The sequence below is a fragment of the Macrotis lagotis genome, chromosome 1, assembly GCF_037893015.1.
Source record: "Macrotis lagotis isolate mMagLag1 chromosome 1, bilby.v1.9.chrom.fasta, whole genome shotgun sequence".
NCBI classification, from domain to species: domain Eukaryota; kingdom Metazoa; phylum Chordata; class Mammalia; order Peramelemorphia; family Peramelidae; genus Macrotis; species Macrotis lagotis.
The window spans coordinates 854,484,734-854,506,980 of NC_133658.1; the positions used below are offsets into that span (position 1 = coordinate 854,484,734).

Here is a 22,247-nt window from a genome sequence, read left to right on the forward strand (position 1 = left end):
TGCAACTAAAAAAATAAGAGAAAGAACAAATCAAAAATCCCTAATCAAATACCAAATTAGAAATTTTAAAAATTAAAGGAGAAATTAATAAAATTGAAAGCAAAAAAACTATTGAATTAATAAATAAAACCAAAAGTTGGTATTATGAAAAAACCAATAAAATTGATAAACCTCCCGTCAATTTGATTAAAAAAAAGAAAGAAGAAAACGAAATTGCTAGTATCATAAATGAAAAAGGTCAACTCACCACCAATGAGGAGGAAATTAAAGTAATAATTCGAAATTATTTTGCCCAACTTTATGCCAATAAATTTGATAATCTAAGTGAAATGGATGAATATTTACAAAAATATAATTTGCCCAGGTTAAATGAAGAAGAGATTAAATACCTGAACAACCCTACCTCAGAAAAAGAAATTCAACAAGCCATTACTGAACTCCATAAAAAAAATCTCCAGGGCCTGATGGATTCACAAGTGAATTTTACCAAACATTCAAGGAACAGTTGGTTCCAATCCTAGATAAAATCTTTGGAAAAATAGGGAAAGATGGAACTCTGCCTAACTCTTTCTATGAAACCAATATGGTACTGTTACCTAAACCAGGAATAGTTAAAACAGAGAAAGAAAATTATAGACCTATTTCCCTGATGAATATAGATGCAAAAATCCTAAATAAAATCTTAGCAAAATGACTACAACAAGTCATCACTAGGATAATACATTATGATCAAGTAGGATTTATTCCAGGAATGCAGGGTTGGTTCAATATTAGGAAAACTGTTAGTATACTCAATTATATCAATAACAAACCTATCAGAAACCATATGATCATATCAATAGACGTTGAAAAAGCTTTTGACAAAATACAGCATCCATTCCTATTAAAAACACTAGAGAGTGTAGGAATAAATGTACTGTTCCTTAAAATAATTAGCAGTATCTATCTGAAACCATCAACAAGCATTATACTCAATGGGGAGAGGCTAGAGGCATTCCCAATAAGATCAGGGGTTAAACAAGGGTGCCCATTATCACCACTACTATTCAATATTGTATTAGAAATGTTAGCATCAGCAATTAGAGAAGAAAAAGAAATTAAAGGAATTACAATTGGGAAGGAAGAGACAAAACTCTCACTATTCGCAGATGACATGATGGTCTACCTAGAGAATCCCAAGAAATCATCTAAAAAACTACTGGAAACAATTAGCAATTTTAGCAAAGTTGCAGGTTATAAAATAAACCCCCATAAATCCTCAACTTTCCTATATATGTCTAGCAAGAAACAGCAGGAAGAGCTAGAAAGAGAAATCCCATTCAAAGTAACCTCAGTGTAAAATACTTGGGAGTCTATTTGCCAAGACAGATTCAGAATCTTTTTGGAAACAATTATAAAACACTTCTCACACAAATTAAATCAGATTTAAATAACTGGGCAAATATCAACAGCTCATGGATAGGGAGAGCTAATATAATAAAAATGACAATTCTACCAAAACTAAACTATCTGTTTAGTGCCCTACCAATCAAAATTCCAAAAAATTACTTTAATGAGTTAGAAAAAATTGTAAGTAAATTCATATGGAGAAATAAAAAGTCAAGAATTGCCAGGAGCTTAATGAAAAAAAAATGCAAACAAAGGTGGCTTAGCACTACCCGATCTAAAATTATATTATAAAGCATCAGTCATCAAAACTGTTTGGTATTGGCTAAGAAATAGAGTGGTGGACCAGTGGAATAGACTAGGTGTAAAAGCAGGAGAGGATTATAGTAATCTGCTGTTTGATAAACCCAAAGAGTCAGGCCACCGGGATAAAAACTCCCTCTTTGATAAAAACTGCTGGGATAAAAGAAGTTAGTATGGAAGAAACTTAGATTAGACCAACACCTCACACCCTTTACCAAGATAAGATCCAAATGGTTACAGGACATAAAAAACAATACTATAAGCAAATTAGAAGATCAAGGACTAGTCTACCTGTCAGATCTATGGAAAGGGAAACAGTTTATGACTAAGGAAGAGTTGGAGAACATCACTAAAAACCAATTAGATGATTTCGATTACATTAAATTAAAAAGCTTTTGCACAGATAAAACCAATGTAATCAAGATCAAAAGAAAAGTAGTAAATTGGGAAACAATCCTTACAACTAATGATTCTGACAAAGGACTCATTTCTAAAATATACAGAGAACTGAGTCATATTTTTAAAACAAAAAGCCATTCCCCAATTGACAAATGGTCAAAGGATATGCAAAGGCAATTTACAGATGAGGAGATCAAAGCAATCCATAGCCATATGAAAAAATGCTCTAAATCATTAATTACTAGAGAAATGCAAATTAAGACTTCTCTGAGGTACCATCTCACACCTCTCAGATTGGCCAGTATGACCAGGAAGGATAATGATCATTGTTGGAAGGGATGTGGGAAATCTGGGACACTATTACACTGTTGGTGGAGCTGTGAACTCATCCAACCCTTCTGGAGAGCTATGTGGAACTATGCCCAAAGGGCAACAAAAATGTGCATACCCTTTGACCCAGCAATACCACTACTGGGTCTGTACCCTGAAGAGATGATGAAAAAGGGTAAAAACATTACTTGTACAAAAATATTTATAGCAGCCCTGTTTGTGGTGGCAAAGAATTGGAAATCAAGTAAATGTCCTTCAATTGGGGAATGGCTTAGCAAACTGTGGTATAAGTATGTCATGGAACACTATTGTTCTATTAGAAACCAGGAGGGACGGGATTTCAGGGAAACCTGGAGGGATTTGCATGAACTGATGCTGAGTGAGATGAGCAGAACCAGAAAAACACTGTACACCCTAACAGCAACATGGGAGTGATGTTCAACCTTGAAGGACTTGCTCATTCCATCAGCGCAACAATTGGGAACAATTTTTGGCTGTCTGCAAAGGAGAGTACCATCTGTATCCAGATAAGGAGCTGTGGAGTTTGAACAAAGTACAAGGATTATTCCCTTTAATTCGGAAAAAAAAAACCAAAACCCCAGATGTCTTATTGTTTGATCTGGTTACCTCTGAGAATTCTGTTCTCTTTAAGGATATGATTTCTCTCTCATCACACCCAATTTGGATGAAGGTACAACATGGAAACAAAGTAAAGACTGACAGAGTGCTTTCTGTGGGGTGGGGGTGGGGGAGGGAAGTAAGATGGGGGAAAATTGTAAATCTCAAATAAAATCTTTAATAAAAAAAATACATCTTGGACTCAACCTCTGAATTATTTAAGAGCTCAACCTAATGGGCCAGCACATGGCAAATGACAGGTTTCTCACCTTTCTAGAAGAATGGAATAGTCTTAAAAAAATCAAATACATTGTTAAAAAAAAAAAGAATTAGATAGTCTATTTCTCCAAGTGTGCATTAAGTAGGGAGCAAGACTCCAGGAGTATACCTGTAGTCCTTGACATAGTGTCATCTCATATGATTTTCAGGCTAAGACTTCATTATTACCCTTTACCTGTAGCTAAATGGCACAATGGATAGACTACTGAACCTGGAGTCAGGAAGATTCATAGTCATTGGGTTCAAATCTGGCCTCAAAAAGTGATTAGCTATGTGACTTTGGGCAAATAAATCATTTAATGCTGTTTGTCTTAGTTTCCTTGTCTTAAAAGGAGTTGGAGAAGGAAATAGCAAATCACTGAAATATCTTTTCCATGAAAACCCCAAATGGGGTCATGAAGGGTCAGACATAACAATCATATTTTGATGGGGTTTTTTTCCATCTTTATTCCTTTTATAGGACACTGGAATCCCTAAGGGATTTGCTAGGCTCACCTAGGTTGCCCAGAGAGAGTGGGACCATAATATAAGAGAAAGAATACTGGGTTTGAATTCACATGGGTGAACCTGAGTTCAAAAACCCTATTCTGATATATACAACCCATATGATCTGAGTCAAACTACCTATGGCTCTTACCCTCATTTGCCACAGCTGTAAGGTGAGTAGGTAGACTCAATGACTTCAAGGCTCCTTCTAGCTCTAAACAAATGCTCCTTAAAAGGAATTATCTCTCCAGAGTAAAATCTTTCTCATGCTGTTTCTTTAGATGCTGTTTATGAATTATAACATTGTACTGATTACGTTGAGCCCTGGAATGCTCCTACACTTTCTATTGGGAATCTGAGTTATTTAAAAGAGATCACCTGTGTGGCCTTGGGCAAGCCACTTAACCCCGTTTGCCTTACCAAAATAAAAAAAACAAAAAAAACTTAAAAGAGATCATCCTACCCACCCACTGTGCAAAAACAAAGTATATGAAAATCACATATTACCTAGATTATGACATGCAGTTAGTCAAACAGCCCATTGAAGTAGACTACCAGTATTTTGAATAAGAGTTTCATATGGACATCATGAACCGTGACCATAATATAACTTGATGGAAGAAAGTGGCTGGGTTACATTTTTTAAAGTTAGGTAGAATTTTTAATGGTCTTAGATGGCTCACACAACTATTTTTAGTGGCCATAAATTCTTGTTAATGCTGTATGACTGTAATTATGGAAACCACACTCTTATAAGAATCAAAATGACACAGGAAATGCATGCAGGATATAAGTAGATTGCAGCATATCATCAAGGATGACTTCTGATACATTCTATTTTAAAAAATATCATGGAGAACCTATATGATCAGAAAAGATAGAAGATCCTTCCACATAGCAAGAATGATGGCCAATAGATGATTAAGTCAAATTTTGCATGGGCATTCATGAAACATAAAAAAAGCTCTCTGGTCTACTGGACAAATTCTATAGGATGATTATGGAAAGAAATGGGGGTGGAAAGAAATCCCATAAAATCAGAACAGATAGATAGATTATGATTTTAGATCAGTGAAGGAAGAATCCATTCAAATGAGATCACAGCTTGAGAATCAAATTTTCAAAATAGGAGTAAACTAACAATCATAGATGGCAATGATTAATCAATGTTTTAAAGTTGTTTTCAGAAATTGAAGGAGTGACCATCAATTAAGGAATGGCTGAACGAGTTATGGCATATGAATGTGAAGGAATACTATAGTGTTATAAGAAATGACAAAGGGAATGGTTTCAGAAAACTTGGGAAGACTTTTATGAACTGATATAGAATAAAGTGGGAACAACCAGGAGAATGATTTAAACAACAATATTAAAAAGACAAACAACTTTTATAGACTTGAGAACTGATCACAATAACCAAAGATAATTATGAACTATATCCATTTCTGAAAGGTAAAAGACTCGGAATTTAAAATAAGACTTTTTTTTTTTACAAGGCTAGGGGAGGGCTAGATTTGTTCAAGGGGTTTTATTTTTCTTATTTTCTCAATAAAAGGGGAGGGTAACTGGAAAGGATAGAATGTGGACATGAAAATAAAATTTGAATTAAAAATATTGTTTTCCAAACCAATATTGTACTATGTTCAAAGTTTTAGTTCAATAAATATTTAAAATACTTACTTTGAAAATTTTAGGAAAAGAAAAAAATTTTTAGGAAGATGCCAACAAAGTCACTAATTATGCTAGGAACCCAAAAAAATCCCTATACTAAGAGGGCAGAATTATGTGAAGAAATAGTAGAAATTCTGCCCCCAAGTCCAAATATCTATCTTAATTCTATATTAAGTAGAATCATTAACTTCCCTTTTTTGTTGTTGAGAGAACCACTATCCTCCCTCTCAACTGTCAACTTCTGAGTCATTCCCAATTCTTCCCTCCTCACCTCCCATACCCAATCAGTTTTCAAGGAAGAGAGGCTATATTGGGGGGAGGGGGAAGGAAAGAAATGGGAGGGTGAAGGGGGAGAGATTCAATTTTTATTACACAATTACCATATTCAAGACCCTGTACTAGGTACTAGAAATTGTTTTTTTAATTATTTGTCCTTCATTCTTGAAGAGGACTATGACAATTGGGAAGTGCTATGATATATAAGAGAACTGGATTTAAGTGAGGGAAGCTCTGTACAAAATCTTTCCCCCCTTGCATTCTAGTAGAGGTGGGATTGTCTTGTTTTGAATTTTTACAAATTTAAGGAAACAAGACAGTCCCTGTTCTATTAGACTGCAAACTTCTTGAGGACAGTGACTGTCTTTTGCCTCTTTTAAATCTCCCTTGTGCTTGTCACAGTATCTGGATAACAATGGGTGATTAATAAATGTTCATTGACTATTAACTAAAAATAAATTGAGGAGCTCAGAGAGAGTGGGGAATAGGATGTTGTAAGGAGATGGAACAATCCAGAGAGTGAAATGAGCAGGGAATGATGGAAGCATGGTAGGGCCCCTCTAAAAGTGGTGATCTGGTCAGAGACTCACTAATATAGTTTTGCATGGGTATTCATGAAACATTAAAAAAAAGCTCTCTAGTCTATTGGGCAAATTCTATAGGGTACTTATGGAAAGAAATGGGGGTGGAAAGAAATCCCATAAAATAAGAACAAATTGATAGATTATGACTTCAAATCAGTGAAGGAAGAATCTAGATAGATATAGATACACACACACACACCAACTATGGCAGCTTGGCAAGGATGAGTCATCTTCTTGGGTTGGCTTACAGGCCTATCTGTTACTTCCCTTGTAGTAAACATCTTGGGAGCAAAGACTTTCACTTCTCTCTTTGCATCCCCAGCACCTACTATAGTGTATGGACTATATTAAGCAAGCACTTAATAAATATGAAATGAATTAAATGTAGAATGAATAAGGTTTAATAATGAAAAATCTTTTATTGTCCCCAAGAAATGTACAAAAATAGAGAGAGGGTTCAGTAGTTCTTTATGGTGAGAGAAGTAGCAGTTCTCAGTAATCTTGGGTTTGGATCTAGTGCTTGGATTTCTGGATCTTCATCATAGGATCTATGATGCTTTCCAAGAATCTTAGGATATCTGTCCTGAAAGAGTCCCTAGAAATCTTCTAGTTTAGTGACCTTGTTTTATAACTGAGGAAATCAAAGACCAGCAGAGTTTCTTGTCTAAGACCCCACAGCTGATTGAGAGGACACTTATGGGGTATGTGACTTTAGGCAAATCACTTAACTTCTCTGAGCTTTAGGTTCTTCATAAAATGACCCATAAAATAAGTAAATGATCTCCTTTGATTCTCACAACCATCCTGGGAGATAGATGCCATTTTTATCTTTATTTTACAGATGAGGAAACTGAAACACACAGAGGAAAGATTTGAACCCAGATTTTCCTAACCCTAGGTACTGAGCACTATGCACTGTATCACCTAAATGTTTCATGAATATCATGAGCTCCCACCTCAACTCCATACCTTAAAATCTCCCTTCTCCTTTATCCATCTTCAACTGCTTGGTTCCAGTCTCAGACCATGAAGTGACCCTTCACCTTGCTAATTTTTCTCCTTGGGTTTCTGATCCCATCTTCTCTGGGCACTACATTTCCTCCTTAAATCATTGCCCGTTTCTTTCATCATGACCTTGTATACTGAAATCTTTACCCACTCTCTACAATTTCAGGTCTCTCTCAACCATCATCATCTTTATCTTCTCCTTCCCTTTCTCCTGCTGCCTCTTCTCCTTTTTCTTACCAGAACACTAGAAGTTCCCTATTTTTCATAAACTAACATGATATATACATGTATTGCAAATATGGACTCCAAAATATTCTGGCAAATTCAATAAACTAATTAAACTAGAACTTAAATATTATCATAGATGAAACTGAGGCCCACAATCACTTGGATATAAGATTTATACAGATTCATAAAAAATCAAAAACAATATTTTTAGGGGACCTTTATCATGCCAAATAGTCATACTCTCTAAATTCTGTAGCATATAATAAGTGCTTAATACATTCTTCTTTTCATTCATTCACTAGATAAAATGAACAGCTTTTAAAATATAGAGACCTACAAAAAATATAAGCAGGTAGTTTTCAATGAAGAAATCCAAGAAATTAATAGCCACATGAAAAAAATGTTCCAAATTACTAACAATTAGAGAAATGAGCATTAAAATAACCCTGAGATTCCACCTCAACCCTCAGACTGGCATATAAAAAGGAATATAAATACTGGAGAGGCTATGAGAAAATAGGTATAATCAAGCAGTGTTAGTGGAGCTGTGATGGTCTATCCATTCAGGAAAGCAATTTGGAACTATGCACAAGAAGTTACTAAAATATGTATGCCACTATTTTCATTTTTTTCTTTTTTGTGGTTTTTCCCTTTTGTTCTGATTCTTCTTTCACAGTATGACTAATAGGGAACCATGTTTGACATGATTTTGCATATATAATCTATATCAGATTACTTGCTGCCTTGGGGAGGAGAAGGAGAAAATTTTACAAAATTAATGTTGAAAACTATCTCTAAATGTAATTTAAAAAATTAAAAATATGCACAGCCTTTAACCCAGTGATACCATTATTATATCTTAAAGAAATCAAAAATAGAAGACATGGACCTACATGTACAAAATATTTCTAGCCATTCTTTTTTGTGACATAAAAAATTAGGTGGATCAATTGAGAAATGGATGAACAAATTATAGTATATGAATGTGATGGAAAAGTATTTTCTATAATAAATGATGGATGATTTCAAAGAAATATAGTTAGATTTGTATGAACTGATTCAGAGTGAAGTGAATAGGACTAGGAGAACAATTTATACAATAATAATAATAAAAATAATAATAACATTATAAAGGAAAACAAATTAGAAAAGATTAAGGATACTGATCAATACAATGATCAGCCCTGACTCATAATGAAACATTCTCCTCACCTCTGAATAGAGAGGGATTGACTCAGAGTGCAGGTTGAGACATATTATTTTTGGATATGGCTCAGAGAAGGAAGAGAAGGATTTGTTTTGCTTGGTTATACATGTTTGTAACAGGGATTTTTGCTTTTCTTGCTTTCTCACTGTGCACAAAGGAGAGGAGGGAGGGGAAGAAGATAGACTAGTGCTGATTGAAAAAAAATTTGAAAAGAAGAAAAAATTTAGTGATCTAATGGAAAAAATAAAAACCAAGAAATATTACTCATCACTGTCCTGAAGATGCTTTCAGTAAGCCTACAGATAAACTTACCTAACAACAGCAAGCATTTATAAAGCATGTTAAGGTTTGCAAAGAGCTTTACAAATATCATCTTATTTTATCTTCATAGCCCTGAGAATTAAGTGTTATTATTTCCATTTTACGGAAGAAACTGACTCGCCTCACAAATACCATTTCATTTGATCTTCATAACCTTGAGAGGTGTTATTATTCCCATTTTACAGATGAAGAAAATGAAGCAAATTGAAGCAAATATCAAGAAGTTCAGTGATTTGTCATGGGTCACATTAATGCTTGTCCTTCGTTCTTGAACAGGACCATGACAAGCATATGAACTAGATTTGAGTGAGGGGATGCTATGCTAAGTTACCAGCCTCACATTCTCCGACAGAACCATCTGGATCTAGTGGCTGGATATAAATCCAGACAACTGGAGATAGCCCTGGATGTGAGACAATCAGGTTTATCTTGCCCAGATTACACAGCTAGTGAGTATCAAGTGTCTGAGGCTTAATTCGAACTCCCGTCCAGACTCCAAGGCCAGTGCTCTATCCACTATGCCACCTAGTTGTTCCCCTGGGTTACATATACTTTTATTCAATCATTAAAAAAAAATAGTGCAGAGCAACTGGGTCCCAGGACCATTTCTGTCTGAATTTTATCAAAAGAGATGAGAAAAATAAATGATCAAACTTTAGAGGAGAATTATACAAACTGATGCTGAGCAAAGGGAACAATGTATACATTAGCAACATTGTGAGTTGATCAGCCTTGATGGATGCAGCTCCTCTCAGCAGTTCAGGACAACCCTAGGAGAACTACTATGGACAATGCCATCCACATCTATAGGAAAACAGCAACAAAACTACAGATCAGAATGGATACCCTGTTCACGTTTTAAAAAACTTCTCTTATGTTTTTCTTCCTATCCCATGGCTGTCTTTCTTTTCCCTAGATCCTAATTCCTCATATGCAAAATGACTAATATTTGGGGATATTGAATATAGGTGTTTATGTACAACATTTACCAGACTGGGAGAGTGGACGGAAAAACCATGTAACTTATGAACATGCAGGTGGATGAATGTTGAATGACATGTGGCTGGAAAAATAAAATATCAAAAAAGAAATCAGAACAAGGCAATGACAATAGCCAAAAGTTACCCGGTGTTAGAGTTGGTCAAATGCTATCTATTGATGGATGGCATCCTCCCAACTACCCAGGCTTGTTACTTTGTATTCCGCTTCTCAGTTTTCCCTCCCCTTACCACCCCTCCTCCGTTCAGTGTCCAAGTCCTGGTGATTTCTACTTCCAAAGCATCACATGCCTTCAGACCCTCTCTGCTCTCCCTCCGCCATCTCCTTCCTTCAGTTCTTCATCACCCTCCCTTAGACAAGGGAAATAGCCTCTTCATTGGTCTCCTTGCCTCCATTCTCTTCCCCTCTCTGACTCATCCTTCATATGGCTGCCTAAATTATCTTCCTTTTTGTATTTTTTTCTTTTTGTAAGGCAATGGGGTTAAGTGACTTGCCCAAGGCCACACAGCTAGGAAATTAGTAAAGTATCTGAGGCTAACCTTGAACTCAGATCCTCCTGACTCCAGATCCTCCTGACTCCAGGGTTGGTGCTCTATCCACTGTGCCACCTAGCTGCCCCCCCCCCCAAATAACATTCCTAAGGCACATATCTGATCGTGTTGCTAGCCTACTCACAAATCTTCAGTGACTCTTTGTTGTCTTTAAGGTAAAATATAGATTCTTTAGGTTAATCTGCCTTTATTTCATAGTATTCCTCTTCATTCCATGGTCTAACCACACTAGTCTACTTGCTGTTTCACTGATCCTAACATTTCTTTTTTTTTCTTTTTTAAAATTTTTTATTTATTTTGTTTTTAAGGATTTTCATAAAAGTATAATAAAAAGATGACTGAACATGAAACTGCAAATCTATTACTATACATATTTTTTATTTCTTCCCTATCCCCCTACCCTTATTCACCGTGTATCCAATCTATTGCCCTAGTTCTTTCTATATCCATCTCACATTACATTTATTGCCTTCATTCAAGCTGTCCTCCATCCTTGAAATGAACTGTTAACATCTGTACTTTTTACAATCCTTCTCCTTCTTTCAAGGTTCAACTCAAGCCCCACTTCCTTCGTGGTTCAACTCAAGTCCCACTTCCTTCATGGTTCAACTCAAGCCCCACTTCCTTCATGGTCTTCCTTGCTCTCCAGCCCCCTCTTCTAACTCCATCTCTTCACATTTTTCCAAAATGCATTATCTGATCTTTCCTGTTCCTGTTCCCCCTTGGTCAAGCTCCCTTGCATTATAACTATCTACATACTTGTTTTCTAGAGTACAGGAATTGTTTCTCTTTAAATCCCCGGGGTCTAGCAGAGTGTCTTGTGTCTAGAAACAGCTTAAAGAAAGCTATTGTTAAATTTGATAGTCAGCCTCCAAAAGTACACTAATCCTTGGTCACCCAAACCTGAAACTCCTACTTCTGTCCCAGTCTTCTATAAATTAGCCTCATTATAGTGATGGTAATTGTCCTTAGTTCTTGAAGGCCATGACATCAGAGAGATGATGCCATGACTTGCAAGTGAAATTATATTTAAGTGAGGAGATACTATGCTTAGTCACCAGTCTCACTTTCTCCTCCAAAGTCATCTGGGTCCAATGGCCAGATAAATCAGGATGACTGGAGATGGCAGCTAGGTGACAAAATGAATACACTCTCAAGTCAGAAGGACCTGAATTCAAATCTGACCTCAAATACTTTTAGCTATGTGATTCTGAGTAAATCACTTAGCCCTGATTGCCTCAAGAAAATAAGTGTCAGAAATGAGCCTCAGTGGGCAGCTAGGTGGCACAATGGATAGAGCACTGGCCCTGGAGTCACTGTACCTGAGTTCAAATGTGGCCTCAGATACTTAATAATTACCTAGCTGTATGGCCTTGGGCAAGCCACTTAACCCTATTGCCTTGCGAAAGAAAGAAAGAAAGAAAGAAAGAAAGAAAGAAAGAAAGAAAGAAAGAAAGAAAGAGCCTCAGGTAAGCTCCAAGGACCTGGATCTAGGCATCTCATCACATAGCAAGGACACATTAATCCTCTATGATACCAGAAAGACAAGCTTTGCCAAGGGTAGCAATAGGTATATTTCATATGTTTTTCTTCAACCTAAATCTTACAGCCATTATCAGTCCTCCTCCCAATTATTAACATTCCACAAGTATTCTTTGGTTGCTGATGTAGGAAATTATCAGGGGGAATGACCCCTCCATCTTAGAATTTCTGATAAAGGAGAAAAAATTCACGCACAGGATCACACACATGCTACTTCAAATGGCTCAGAAAAAAGATAGATCAGATCTCCTGAATGAAAATTCTGGAGGGAAGTCAGGCAGAATCAAGAAATTACAAAATGGAAGGGGATGCAAAGATCAGGGTCTGGCTTATAACTCAACAAGAATCTTCTTTATGATATTCCTAATAAGTGGCCATCCAGCCTTTGCCTGAAGACCATCAGAGAGGAGCCCACTTCTTCTCAAGGAGGCCCATTCCACGTTGGGATAGCTATAATTATCAGTTGAAGTTTTCCCTTTCTATTGAGCCCAACTTCTATCCATTACTCCTTGAGCTAAGCTTGGTGATTGGTGTTATTGTTTTAAGTGCTGAACTTGGAATCAGGAAGCTCCGAGTATTATTTTGGCCTCCAATACTTACTATGTGACCATGTGAGACTGGGCAGATCCTTTACTATCTGCTTGCCTTGGTTTTTTTCATCTATAAAATGAGGATAATAATGGCCTCTCCCAAGGTTGTTGAGAGAATAAAATGATAAAATATAAGGTTTACTTTGCACACCTTAAAGCATTAAGATAAAAGTCAGCTATTAATTTTGCTCTTTGGAGGCAAGAAGGGGAAAAAAAGGCCTGATTTCATAGGATAGTAAAAATACTGGAAGGTAGCTATCATGTATTTCCTATATTTTTACTATCCTTTCTGCCTTTTTTTCTGGATGTTCTCCAGTTATAGTCTTTGAAAATAGAATACCATCCTCTGGAGACTGATTATGTTAGAGCACAGTGGGACCCTGTAGTCCTGGACATTGTATTTATCTTAATATAGCCTGTGGGACTTTCAAAGATTAACAATCATATCTTTTAGATTTTCATTACCCTATGATTAAGCTTGTCTGAGACTGATAACATGAATCCATCAAGGACAACTGAGCATTTTCTTATCATCTCTGCTTTATCTTGGGCATCAATTCTGGTGACCATTTTTATTCTGACCTTTCCTGTCCAATGTTCTTTGTCTTTCTCAAAACAAAAAAGAAGCAAAACCTGAATTGAGTTATTCTTCAAGTTCTCTGCTGTCAGCACCATCCCTTTCATTTGGATAGTAATGACCCCTTTGGGGGTAATAATAAGTTGATATCCAAGATAAGTGAAGAGAATGTAACAAAGTACCCAGCTACCTTTGATGGGTTTATGCCACTAAATCTGGATGTATCTTATGGTACTCAAAGAACTAGCTAGTGTGATTATCTAGTCTGAGATGTTTGAAAGATTATGAAGAAGGGGAAACTTGCTAGGGGCCTGGAGATAGGCAAATGTTTTCCTGATTTTCAAAAAAGGGAAGAGAATATGCAATTTAGAAAATATAGGTCAATGGCCTTGATTTCAATTCTTGGCAAAATTCCAGAAAACATTAAAGGGGGAATGGTTTGTGAATATCTAGAAGAAGGAAGCAAAGATCATAATCAGCATGGTTTGAGCAAGAACAGGTCATGCCAGTCTAACTTTATTGGTTTCTTTCTTTTCATTGACGTGTTAACTAGACTGTTAGATTGAGGGAAGGCTGTAGACAAGATGGGACAAAATAGAATATTGGCTAGATAATAGTACAACTGTATATATCCAGTACCTGTAGCCTGACCCAAAGAGCAGTCATTAATGGGTCATGTGAATTTATTTAAAGGGTCTGCAATGACCTGTTGCAGAATTCTGGGCTTAGCCCTCTCTGTTTAATATTTTAACCCAAGATTAAGATAAAAGCAGAACTGACATACTTACCAAATTTGCAGATAACAAAAAGTTGGGAGGGATAGTTAAAACATTCAATAACAGAATTCAGAGATTTTGAGAAGGAATTCCTGAAATGAACATTAATCCCAGCACCTTTTTTTATATTAACACACACACATAACAAAACTCTGGATGTCATCTCATAAAATGAAATTTAAAGGAATAAAGTTATGTTTGGGGTCCCAAAATCAACTTCACGAATACAATTTTGGGGAGGACTTGGTTAGACATTTAATCTGAAAAAATATTTGAGAGTTTTAGTGGATTGAAAACTCAATAGGAGTTAATGAGATGATATTTCAACCAAGAAAGGTTTTTTTTTTAAAAAAGGTTTTTGCAAGGCAAACGGGGTTAAGTGGCTTGCTCAAGGCCACACAGCTAGGTAATTATTAAGTGTCTGAGACTAGATTTGAATCCAGGTACTCCTGACTCCAAGGCCGGTGCTTTATCCACTGTGCCACCTAGCCACCCATAAGCAAGAAAGTTTAATGTAATCTTGGACCCCAATAGAAGTACAGTGCCCAGAAACAGGAAGGCCACTGCACCCCTATAATTGGTCTTCTCAAAGCATATCTAGAGGACTATTTTCAGGTCTGGATGGCCCATTCTGGTAAATAAAGGAACACTGATAAGTTGGACACATCTTGAGGAGGGCAACCACAATTAACAGAAGGCCATATGAGGATCAGTTGTAAGAATTAGGCACCCCCCCCCCCAGCAGACGCCCAATAGCTGTTTATTAACTTGACTGGCTGGGTTGGGCCCGCCAGTGCAGGTTGGGATGGGCCCAGTAAGAATGAGGCATTTGAAGGATGTACTAGATCAAAGATTTGCAGCTTAATGGCAAAGGAAGGATTCAAAACTAGATTCATGGATTTCAAATTCAGGTCTCTTAATATTTAACTTAATGGACACATAACAGATGCTAAACATGCTTTAATGGTATTTGCTTCCCCTGTATTGTCACTTCCCAAATTCTGAGAAGTAGATGTATGTTTTATACACCTTTCATTCCCTCAGTCCCTTGACTAGTGGTTGTTTCCTCACGAGCAATTACAAGTCACCTCTGATGCTGTTTAATAGACTTTAAGAGGTTCTCTTTATGATTCACTGAGTTGGGTTAAAACTGAAGCGATGCTTCTTTTGGGGGGGGCATCCCAGTGATCCCCTAGCTTCCAGCATCACCCCGGGGAAGGCCCCACTCAAGGTCGGTGCAGGAGCTGAGGGAGAGGCTGCCCCTGCTTACTTCCGTCTGGCTCGTGTCGAGTCTCACCTAAAATGGCACTTTCTCGAAGAAGCCGAGGCTGGTGCTTCCCTTTTGTTACTCCTTCCAGGGCCTGCCTCCTCTGTGCACCACGCTCTCGGGCTTCGGCCTGGGAGCTCCCGGAGGGGGGCTGGGTCGGGCCGGGGGAGGTGCGGCCGGGCCCCGGCAGGCGCGTGGCTCCGGCCGGGCCCCAGGCCGGCCTCGCTTCCTGCCTTCCGCTCTCCCCTCCCCCTCCCCGCAGGCCCTTAGGCACCTCTCTGGGCTCCACGCTCCCTTCCTTCCCCTTTTCCCTCCCCCCAGGGGCTGTTGGAAGAGGCGGGGCTCCAAGCCCAGGCCAGACGAGCCCTCCCAGGGCCCGCGGGGCCGCGTTCAGACAAAGACATTCCTCGGTCCCCGCCCCGGCCCGCTTACCGCCCGCGAGGGGTGGGGGGTGGGGTGGGGGGGGTGGAGACACGTGTCCGCGCGGCCGGCGGGTCACGTGGGACCGGCGGCGAGGGCGGGCCGGCGCGTGCGTACTGGCCTCGGCCGGGCTAGGCGGGCGCTCCACCGCCGGCCGGCCGGCGGGGGCCGTCGACGTGAGGGGCGGGAACCTCCGCCAGGTGCACGCCGGCGGCGGCGCGCAGGCGCCGTGGCGGAGTCGGGGACTTTGTTCTCGGCTCCGGGAGCAGGGCGGCGCCGCTGGCGGGCGGCGCGTGCGCAGCCGCTGACTTCCGGTGATCTCTTTCGCTCTCTCGCCGCTCTCTCGCTGGGTCGCTCTGGTCCGCTCCGGTCGCCTCCGCGCCCGCTCTCCCGCCTCCGCCAACCGCCGCCGCCGCCGCGCGGGCCCCCGCCGCCGCGCTCCGTCCCTCAGCCGCTCTCCCGCCCGCTCCGCACTCATGCAGCGCCGGGACGACCCCGTCGCGCGGCTGTGCCGGCCCCTGGGCCGCGGCGGCGCCGTGGATCCCTCCGGCGCCCACCCGCCGCCGCGCCAGGCGCCGTCCCGGCAGCCGCTGCCCTCTCACCGGCCCCGAGGCGGCGGCGGCGGCGGCGGCGGCGGGCCTCGGGGCGGCGGCGGGGGCTCCCGGGCCGCGCCGACCACGCAGCCTCCGCCGCTGCTGCCGCCCTCGGCCACCGGCGGGGGCCCCGAGGTGGGCGGGGGCGGCCCGGCGCCGGCCCCGACCCCGCTGCTGCCGCCCTCCGCCACGGCGGCCGCCAAGATGGAGCCCGAGAACAAGTACCTGCCCGAGCTCATGGCCGAGAAGGACTCCCTCGACCCGTCGTTCACCCACGCCATGCAGCTGCTGGCCGCAGGTGAGCCGGCCCGGGGCGGCGGGGGGCGCCCGCGGCGTGTGGGCCCGGCCCGAGGCCCCCTGGGGGCGGGGCGGGGCGGGGCCCGGGGCGGCCGGCCTGGCTCGGCTCCGCGCCCCCGCCCCCCGCGCTGGGTAACGGCGTGGGATCGGCCTGTGCCCGCTCCCGAACCGGGGGGAGGGGTGCCCGGAGCGGCGGCTCCCCCGGGGGAGCCCGCCGGCCTTTGTTCCTCTGCGACGCGCACCCAGGCGCCCGGAGCTCTGATTCCTCCCCGTCGCCGCTCCCTTCTCCTCCGCATGACTTTCTGGTGGTGGGGTTCTTTGAAGAAGCGTTTCTTGCGATAGATTATCGAGAACGTTAAAAACCCGAATCTTCCGGACGGAAACGTTAGCTTATCTGGCAACCTGAAGCCTCAAAAGGAGACTTGGAAAATTAGTGATTTGCTTTTCTTTGTTCTCTATCTTGAAAAGGGATCGTCCGCGTCCAGATCAGTTGCGTCTTTACATCTTTGATGCAGTGAGAAACATTTTTCCATCTAATGTTGTGCTTGGTTTTGCCCACAGTTAATTCTTTAGGAAACCTGCTCGGGAGAGTAGACTGAGGTTTACTGTGCTAAAATGACACAAAGATTGGCTTAGTATGGGGTGGCACCAAAGGGACATGGATTGCTTTTCATTGAAGCATCTTCTCTTTTGATATGGAAACATTTCTTGGAAAATAACTGAGAGTGATGCTTAAATCTGTGACCCATTTTCAAAAACCACTGATTTTCTGAAAAACAATCTAATAATAGTCTTTGTATTGCCTTTTGCGTGTCTTCTCACTTGCTGAGTTTTAACTACCTGGTAGTGTCTGCTAGCACCTCATCAGCTGCTGAATGTTTTGGGAAGTTAAATTTCCAAAAGTTTCTAAAACCAGACCTAGATGAAATGCATCCAAAATGGTCTAAATTCTACTTTTTAACTTTAGAACATTCATAGTAATGGCTCTATGTTTAGAACTATAGCCACACACATAATTCCTTAATCTCTAGGGCCAAACAGGTTAATAAATCGCAACTGTCAGGTCCTTCTGCTCTTTTATGACTATCTCAACTTCCCCAAAAGTAAATCTATGTAATGTGAGTGTTAAAGGAAAGATTTAGAGAAACCACTTGAATGTATTAATAATCCTCAAAGACTTGTTTTTTCTCCTTTGTTAGTTTACTTGTTTACATAACATTAGGAAAATCTTTTCATTTGTTAAGCTCTGGTTTTTCTGTTTGTGTAATTAGAGCCTAGTTTCTTAACCTTTTTTTTATATCATGGATCCTTAGGCAGCCTTGTAAAAAGGCAAGCGATTTAGGCTGTCTGAAGAGACGAGAGTATTCATTAGACAATCTTCTGAAGTCTAAGGACTCTTTAGATAGAATTAATACCTTTAAATGCATACAGTAAAATACTGAAAGAAACCGATTATTTTAAAGACACATTTCTCAAAATATTTCAAAGAAATCATTGCATGCACTCCACCTTAAGAACCCCTAATGGAAGGATTGGATTTGAGAAATGCCAGTTTTTAAAAAAAAATGATAGATACATGGACATTTTTGAGAACTATAATCCAATTCTGAGTTGGAATACATTTTGTTAAGATATGTATGAATGCATTCTGAATTTCAAATATTAAATAAACTTTAGAATGCATTTTAAAGCTTTATGGATGGGCAATATAATGGTAGATGAGCGTGTGTGTTTGTATGAATGTACCTATATAAGAATATAATAAGGAAAAAATTCATATTCTATCATAAGTTGAGCTATAACTCTTGACTGTGACTTGGGAAAAGTATCTAGGAATGCACTACTTTGTAATGGTCCTTAACAGTGAACAGACTTAGAAAATACTGGGTATCATCAGAAAATGATTACAAACAAAATTAGAAACAACAAAGCTTTTCCTGATCCTTTAAAAAATGTGTCCACACTTGGAATGGATGCAGTTCTGGTCACTGAACTTCAAAGTAAGATGCAACTACTAGAACAGGGCAGTGAAAATGCATTAAAAGAGCATTACAGATAAGATTCAGACTTTTACATGAAAAGTCCAAGGTTGAGAGGGATGTGAACAAGACTATGTTCAATGAAGAATATGATAAAGTAAAAATAGAAAAGGGGAAAACTTCCCTTGAAGATTAAAAGAGAGACCATTTTGGGGGTTAGTAAAATAAGATATGCTATTGCTTTTGTATAATAGGACTTGTCAAAAGAACTAATACAGATTAAAAGTAAAAATTCCTAATTAGGAAGAAAGAATTGATTAAGTTTCCGAATGGTAGATTCAGAATGGTTATAAGGGAATTGAGATGTTTGTAGTCCACCTTAACATTTTTCATTTAATATCTTTGGCTAAAGATCCTGGGTGTTGTTACTAGAGATAAATGACTAGATGGATCTATTATTGACCTAGTTCGTTATGACAATTAGCATAAAAATTTTGGATTAAAGAAATAGGATTAAATCAGAATTAAGTCTGCTCCATAGATGTGTGTGGGCCTTGGCACTGTTTTTTAAATGTCTAGTATTTTTCTTTCAATCTTTGTTTATATCTTAACAAATATGACAAGCATCAGCAGACTGAATAAAATAGATTGTTAACAGGGTGGGAGGCAGAACGGGTATGTGTTTAAATTTTCACTTAAAGTTACTTTTTAATCAACTTGCAGACTACTTTTTGAGTTTTGGGCTTGTTACTTTGTATGATTGCCTATGATTCTCAAGCTGTGTTATTTTGGCATTTACATTGCAGTATAAACAAGACATTCTTTTTCATAGTCTATTTTATCTTCACTTGAAAGTATTAACTTTCTGACTTGACTATCAAGCTAGTGAGAAAGATAACCTTGTCGTCTTCTGAGTGCAAGAAATTCAAACCAATAACTGAGTGTGGGATGGGGGGGAGTATCAGCTCGATTTTTCTATAAGAAGTTTAGCAATTAGAAGAAAGGAGCCATATGGAAAGTTAAGCAACAAAAGTTGTAAACAGTAGTTCAGAATAACAGTAGAAGAGGTTTTGCATTGTCTTTGGGAACCTGTGGTTTCATTGGTATAGAAAACTCTTTTAGTAATGCAGTCTGGTAGTTGTTTCTGCAACTTGGATGGTTGGATGGTCTTAGTTGTTTGGCAGAGTTAAGTGACTTGCCCAGGGTTATACTTGAATCTAGGGGGTCTTCCTGACTCAGTGACATGCTCTCTATTTACTTTGCCAGCTTAATTCTTGTCAACAGAAGAGTTGTTAGTTACCCAAGCATTCTTGAACAATATTGCATTGGACAGCAGTGACCTGAATTTTTATGAAATTTTCCAGGAACTTAATTGTGTAGTAGGTTTTCTGAAGAGGGAGAGAGTAGATGGGGGTGGGAAGATGGTAATCAGGAAAAGTTTAAATAGAAGTTGGGTTTGGATTTGAAGAATTGGATAGGTGGAGAAGACAGAACAGAGCATTCTAGACTCAGTTGATAGTAGGTGTGAAAAAAGTCAAGTTACAAGGGTTCTGCTGTGATTCTGTTGTCACAAAGTACAATTTCAATGGAATAATGAAATTTTTTCTTATTATTTGTTTCTCAGTAGCATGTTTTCATTATCACCTACACTTCTGAATGTGTCCCCTTCCCTTCTAACAAAGCTATCTCTTGTATCATTGTTATTGTTTGTCCTTCATTCTCGAAGAAGACTATGATCAGGGAGGTGATGCCATAACATGCACATGAGACTTGAGTAGGTCCAGTGACCAGATATGGATCAGAATGACTGAAGCTGGCCATGGATGCAAGGCAGTCAGGATGAAGTTACTTGCCCATGGTCACACAGCTAATGGGTCAAGTGTCTGAGGTCATATTTGAACTCAGGTCCTCCTGGTGCTCTCTCCACTGAACCATCAACTGCTTATCCCTTGTAACAGAAAGGAAGGAAAGCAAAATTAGTCAATCAACTGTCTTAACAATGTATACAATATTTCCCACATTTCCAACAATTCAGTGAGGCATTTTTTCTGTATTGCATTAGGTTTCTTGTGACAATGTAGATTTCCTCATACATGCTATTTACTCTTATTGATATTTTATTTTTTCAATTACATACTATGAAAGTTTTTTCACATTCATAAGTTACAGAATTTTCTTCTTCCCTCCCTTCCCACCTTAGCCTCCAGTCTAGTGAAAATTATACGTATATTTTTGTTGTCTACATATTAGTCATTTTCTATATGAAGGATTAGGACTAAAGGAAAAGAAAGAAAACCATGGTATAGGAAGGAAAACAAAAGAAATTTTTAAAAAGTGGGCCTAGTGCTCGGTGGCACTACTTAGCTCTGGAAGCTTAAGAGACAACTGTTACATTTTCAGTTACCTTAGAAATAGGCAATTGCTATGAATCAAAGCTTAATCTTTTGTTTTGTGGATTGTCTACATTGAAGAAAGTTATGATGATTCAGATTAAATTTAAAAGTGTAGGGGTGGGGCGGCTAGGTGGCGTAGTGGATGAAGCACTGCCCTGAAGTCAGGAGTACCTGGGCTCAAATCTGGTCTCAGACACTTAATAATTACCTAGCTGTGTGGCTTTGGGCAAGCCACTTTAACCCTGTTTGCCTTGCAAAAAAAAAAGTGGGCCTAGTGTTCATTCAGATTCTGGAGGGGTTTTTTTTTTTCCTTCAACTAGATCTAGATTCCTCTCAGTTTTTATTTCCACTGAATTTTCTTTGGTCTATGAAAGCAAAGTCAGTTAGTTAGAGCTTGCTTTAAGGGACAGTTATATAAAGCACATTTGCCTAAAGGAAAGTCATTATCAGAAGCAGCTAAAAGATCCTTTCCTTAGGTATTTATCGCACCTTTATAACCCATTTCTTCTTGCCCACCCTCTATTCTGCTGGAGAAGGTTAAGTTATTCAATTATATTTCAATTGTATTTCAATAATTCCATCAATCCATTCTTTATGTTAAATTCAAATTTCTCATTTAAATTTGAGCTTTTTTTCACATGTTCTATATCTAGAGAACAAAAAAATAAAATCTTAAATAATAAAAATCCTTTTTTTATAAGATCCCTTAATATAGGTTAAGCTAGTGAGCAAATCGCCTTTTAATTTTCTGTTCTGTAGTTTTAATAGCTCTAGTTTCTTAACCTTGCTGCCCCTTGGAGATCTATTTTCCACCCTTTTAATCATCTTTGTTTTATTCTCTGAAGCTGCTCCCATTTTTCTACAACCTTTATAAAAATTAGTAACCAAAACTAGTAAGGATAATTAAAGTGTGCAGACTATAGGGATGAATTAGAAGGGTGAATGAAATTATATATACTCTTAACCTTCCCAGAGTCAAACTCTGTAATCCAACCAGCCTAAAAGCCAATTAATTTTGGGAGTTTTGCCTCTCTCTCTCTTTTTTTTTTTTTTTTTTTTTTTGTCATTTTCCCCTCCAGACTAATGATAGATGTTCTGCAAATTGTAGCTTTAAAAGAACCAAAAAGCAACAGAAGAAAGGGCACAGAGTGAAGTGATGAAGATGAA

The 22,247-nt window shown here is 39.3% G+C and overlaps 1 protein-coding gene across 3 annotated transcripts in view; it reads left to right on the forward strand.

Annotated features, from left to right (window-relative positions):
• Window positions 1-15,969: 15,969 nt before the first annotated feature.
• KHDRBS1 (KH RNA binding domain containing, signal transduction associated 1) overlaps window positions 15,970-22,247 on the forward strand; it is a 31,490-nt gene continuing 25,212 nt past the window's right edge. For 2 of the 3 annotated variants that reach the window (XR_012474498.1, XM_074217683.1), the window contains exon 1: window positions 15,977-16,709. Coding sequence is in view for 2 of the 3 variants with exons in the window: in XM_074217683.1 (XP_074073784.1) it covers window positions 16,295-16,709 (415 nt within the window). In the remaining variant the exon portion in view is untranslated. Of the gene's footprint in view, window positions 16,710-22,247 lie in introns of all 3 variants that reach the window. The other variant, XM_074217684.1, reaches the window with a different exon arrangement.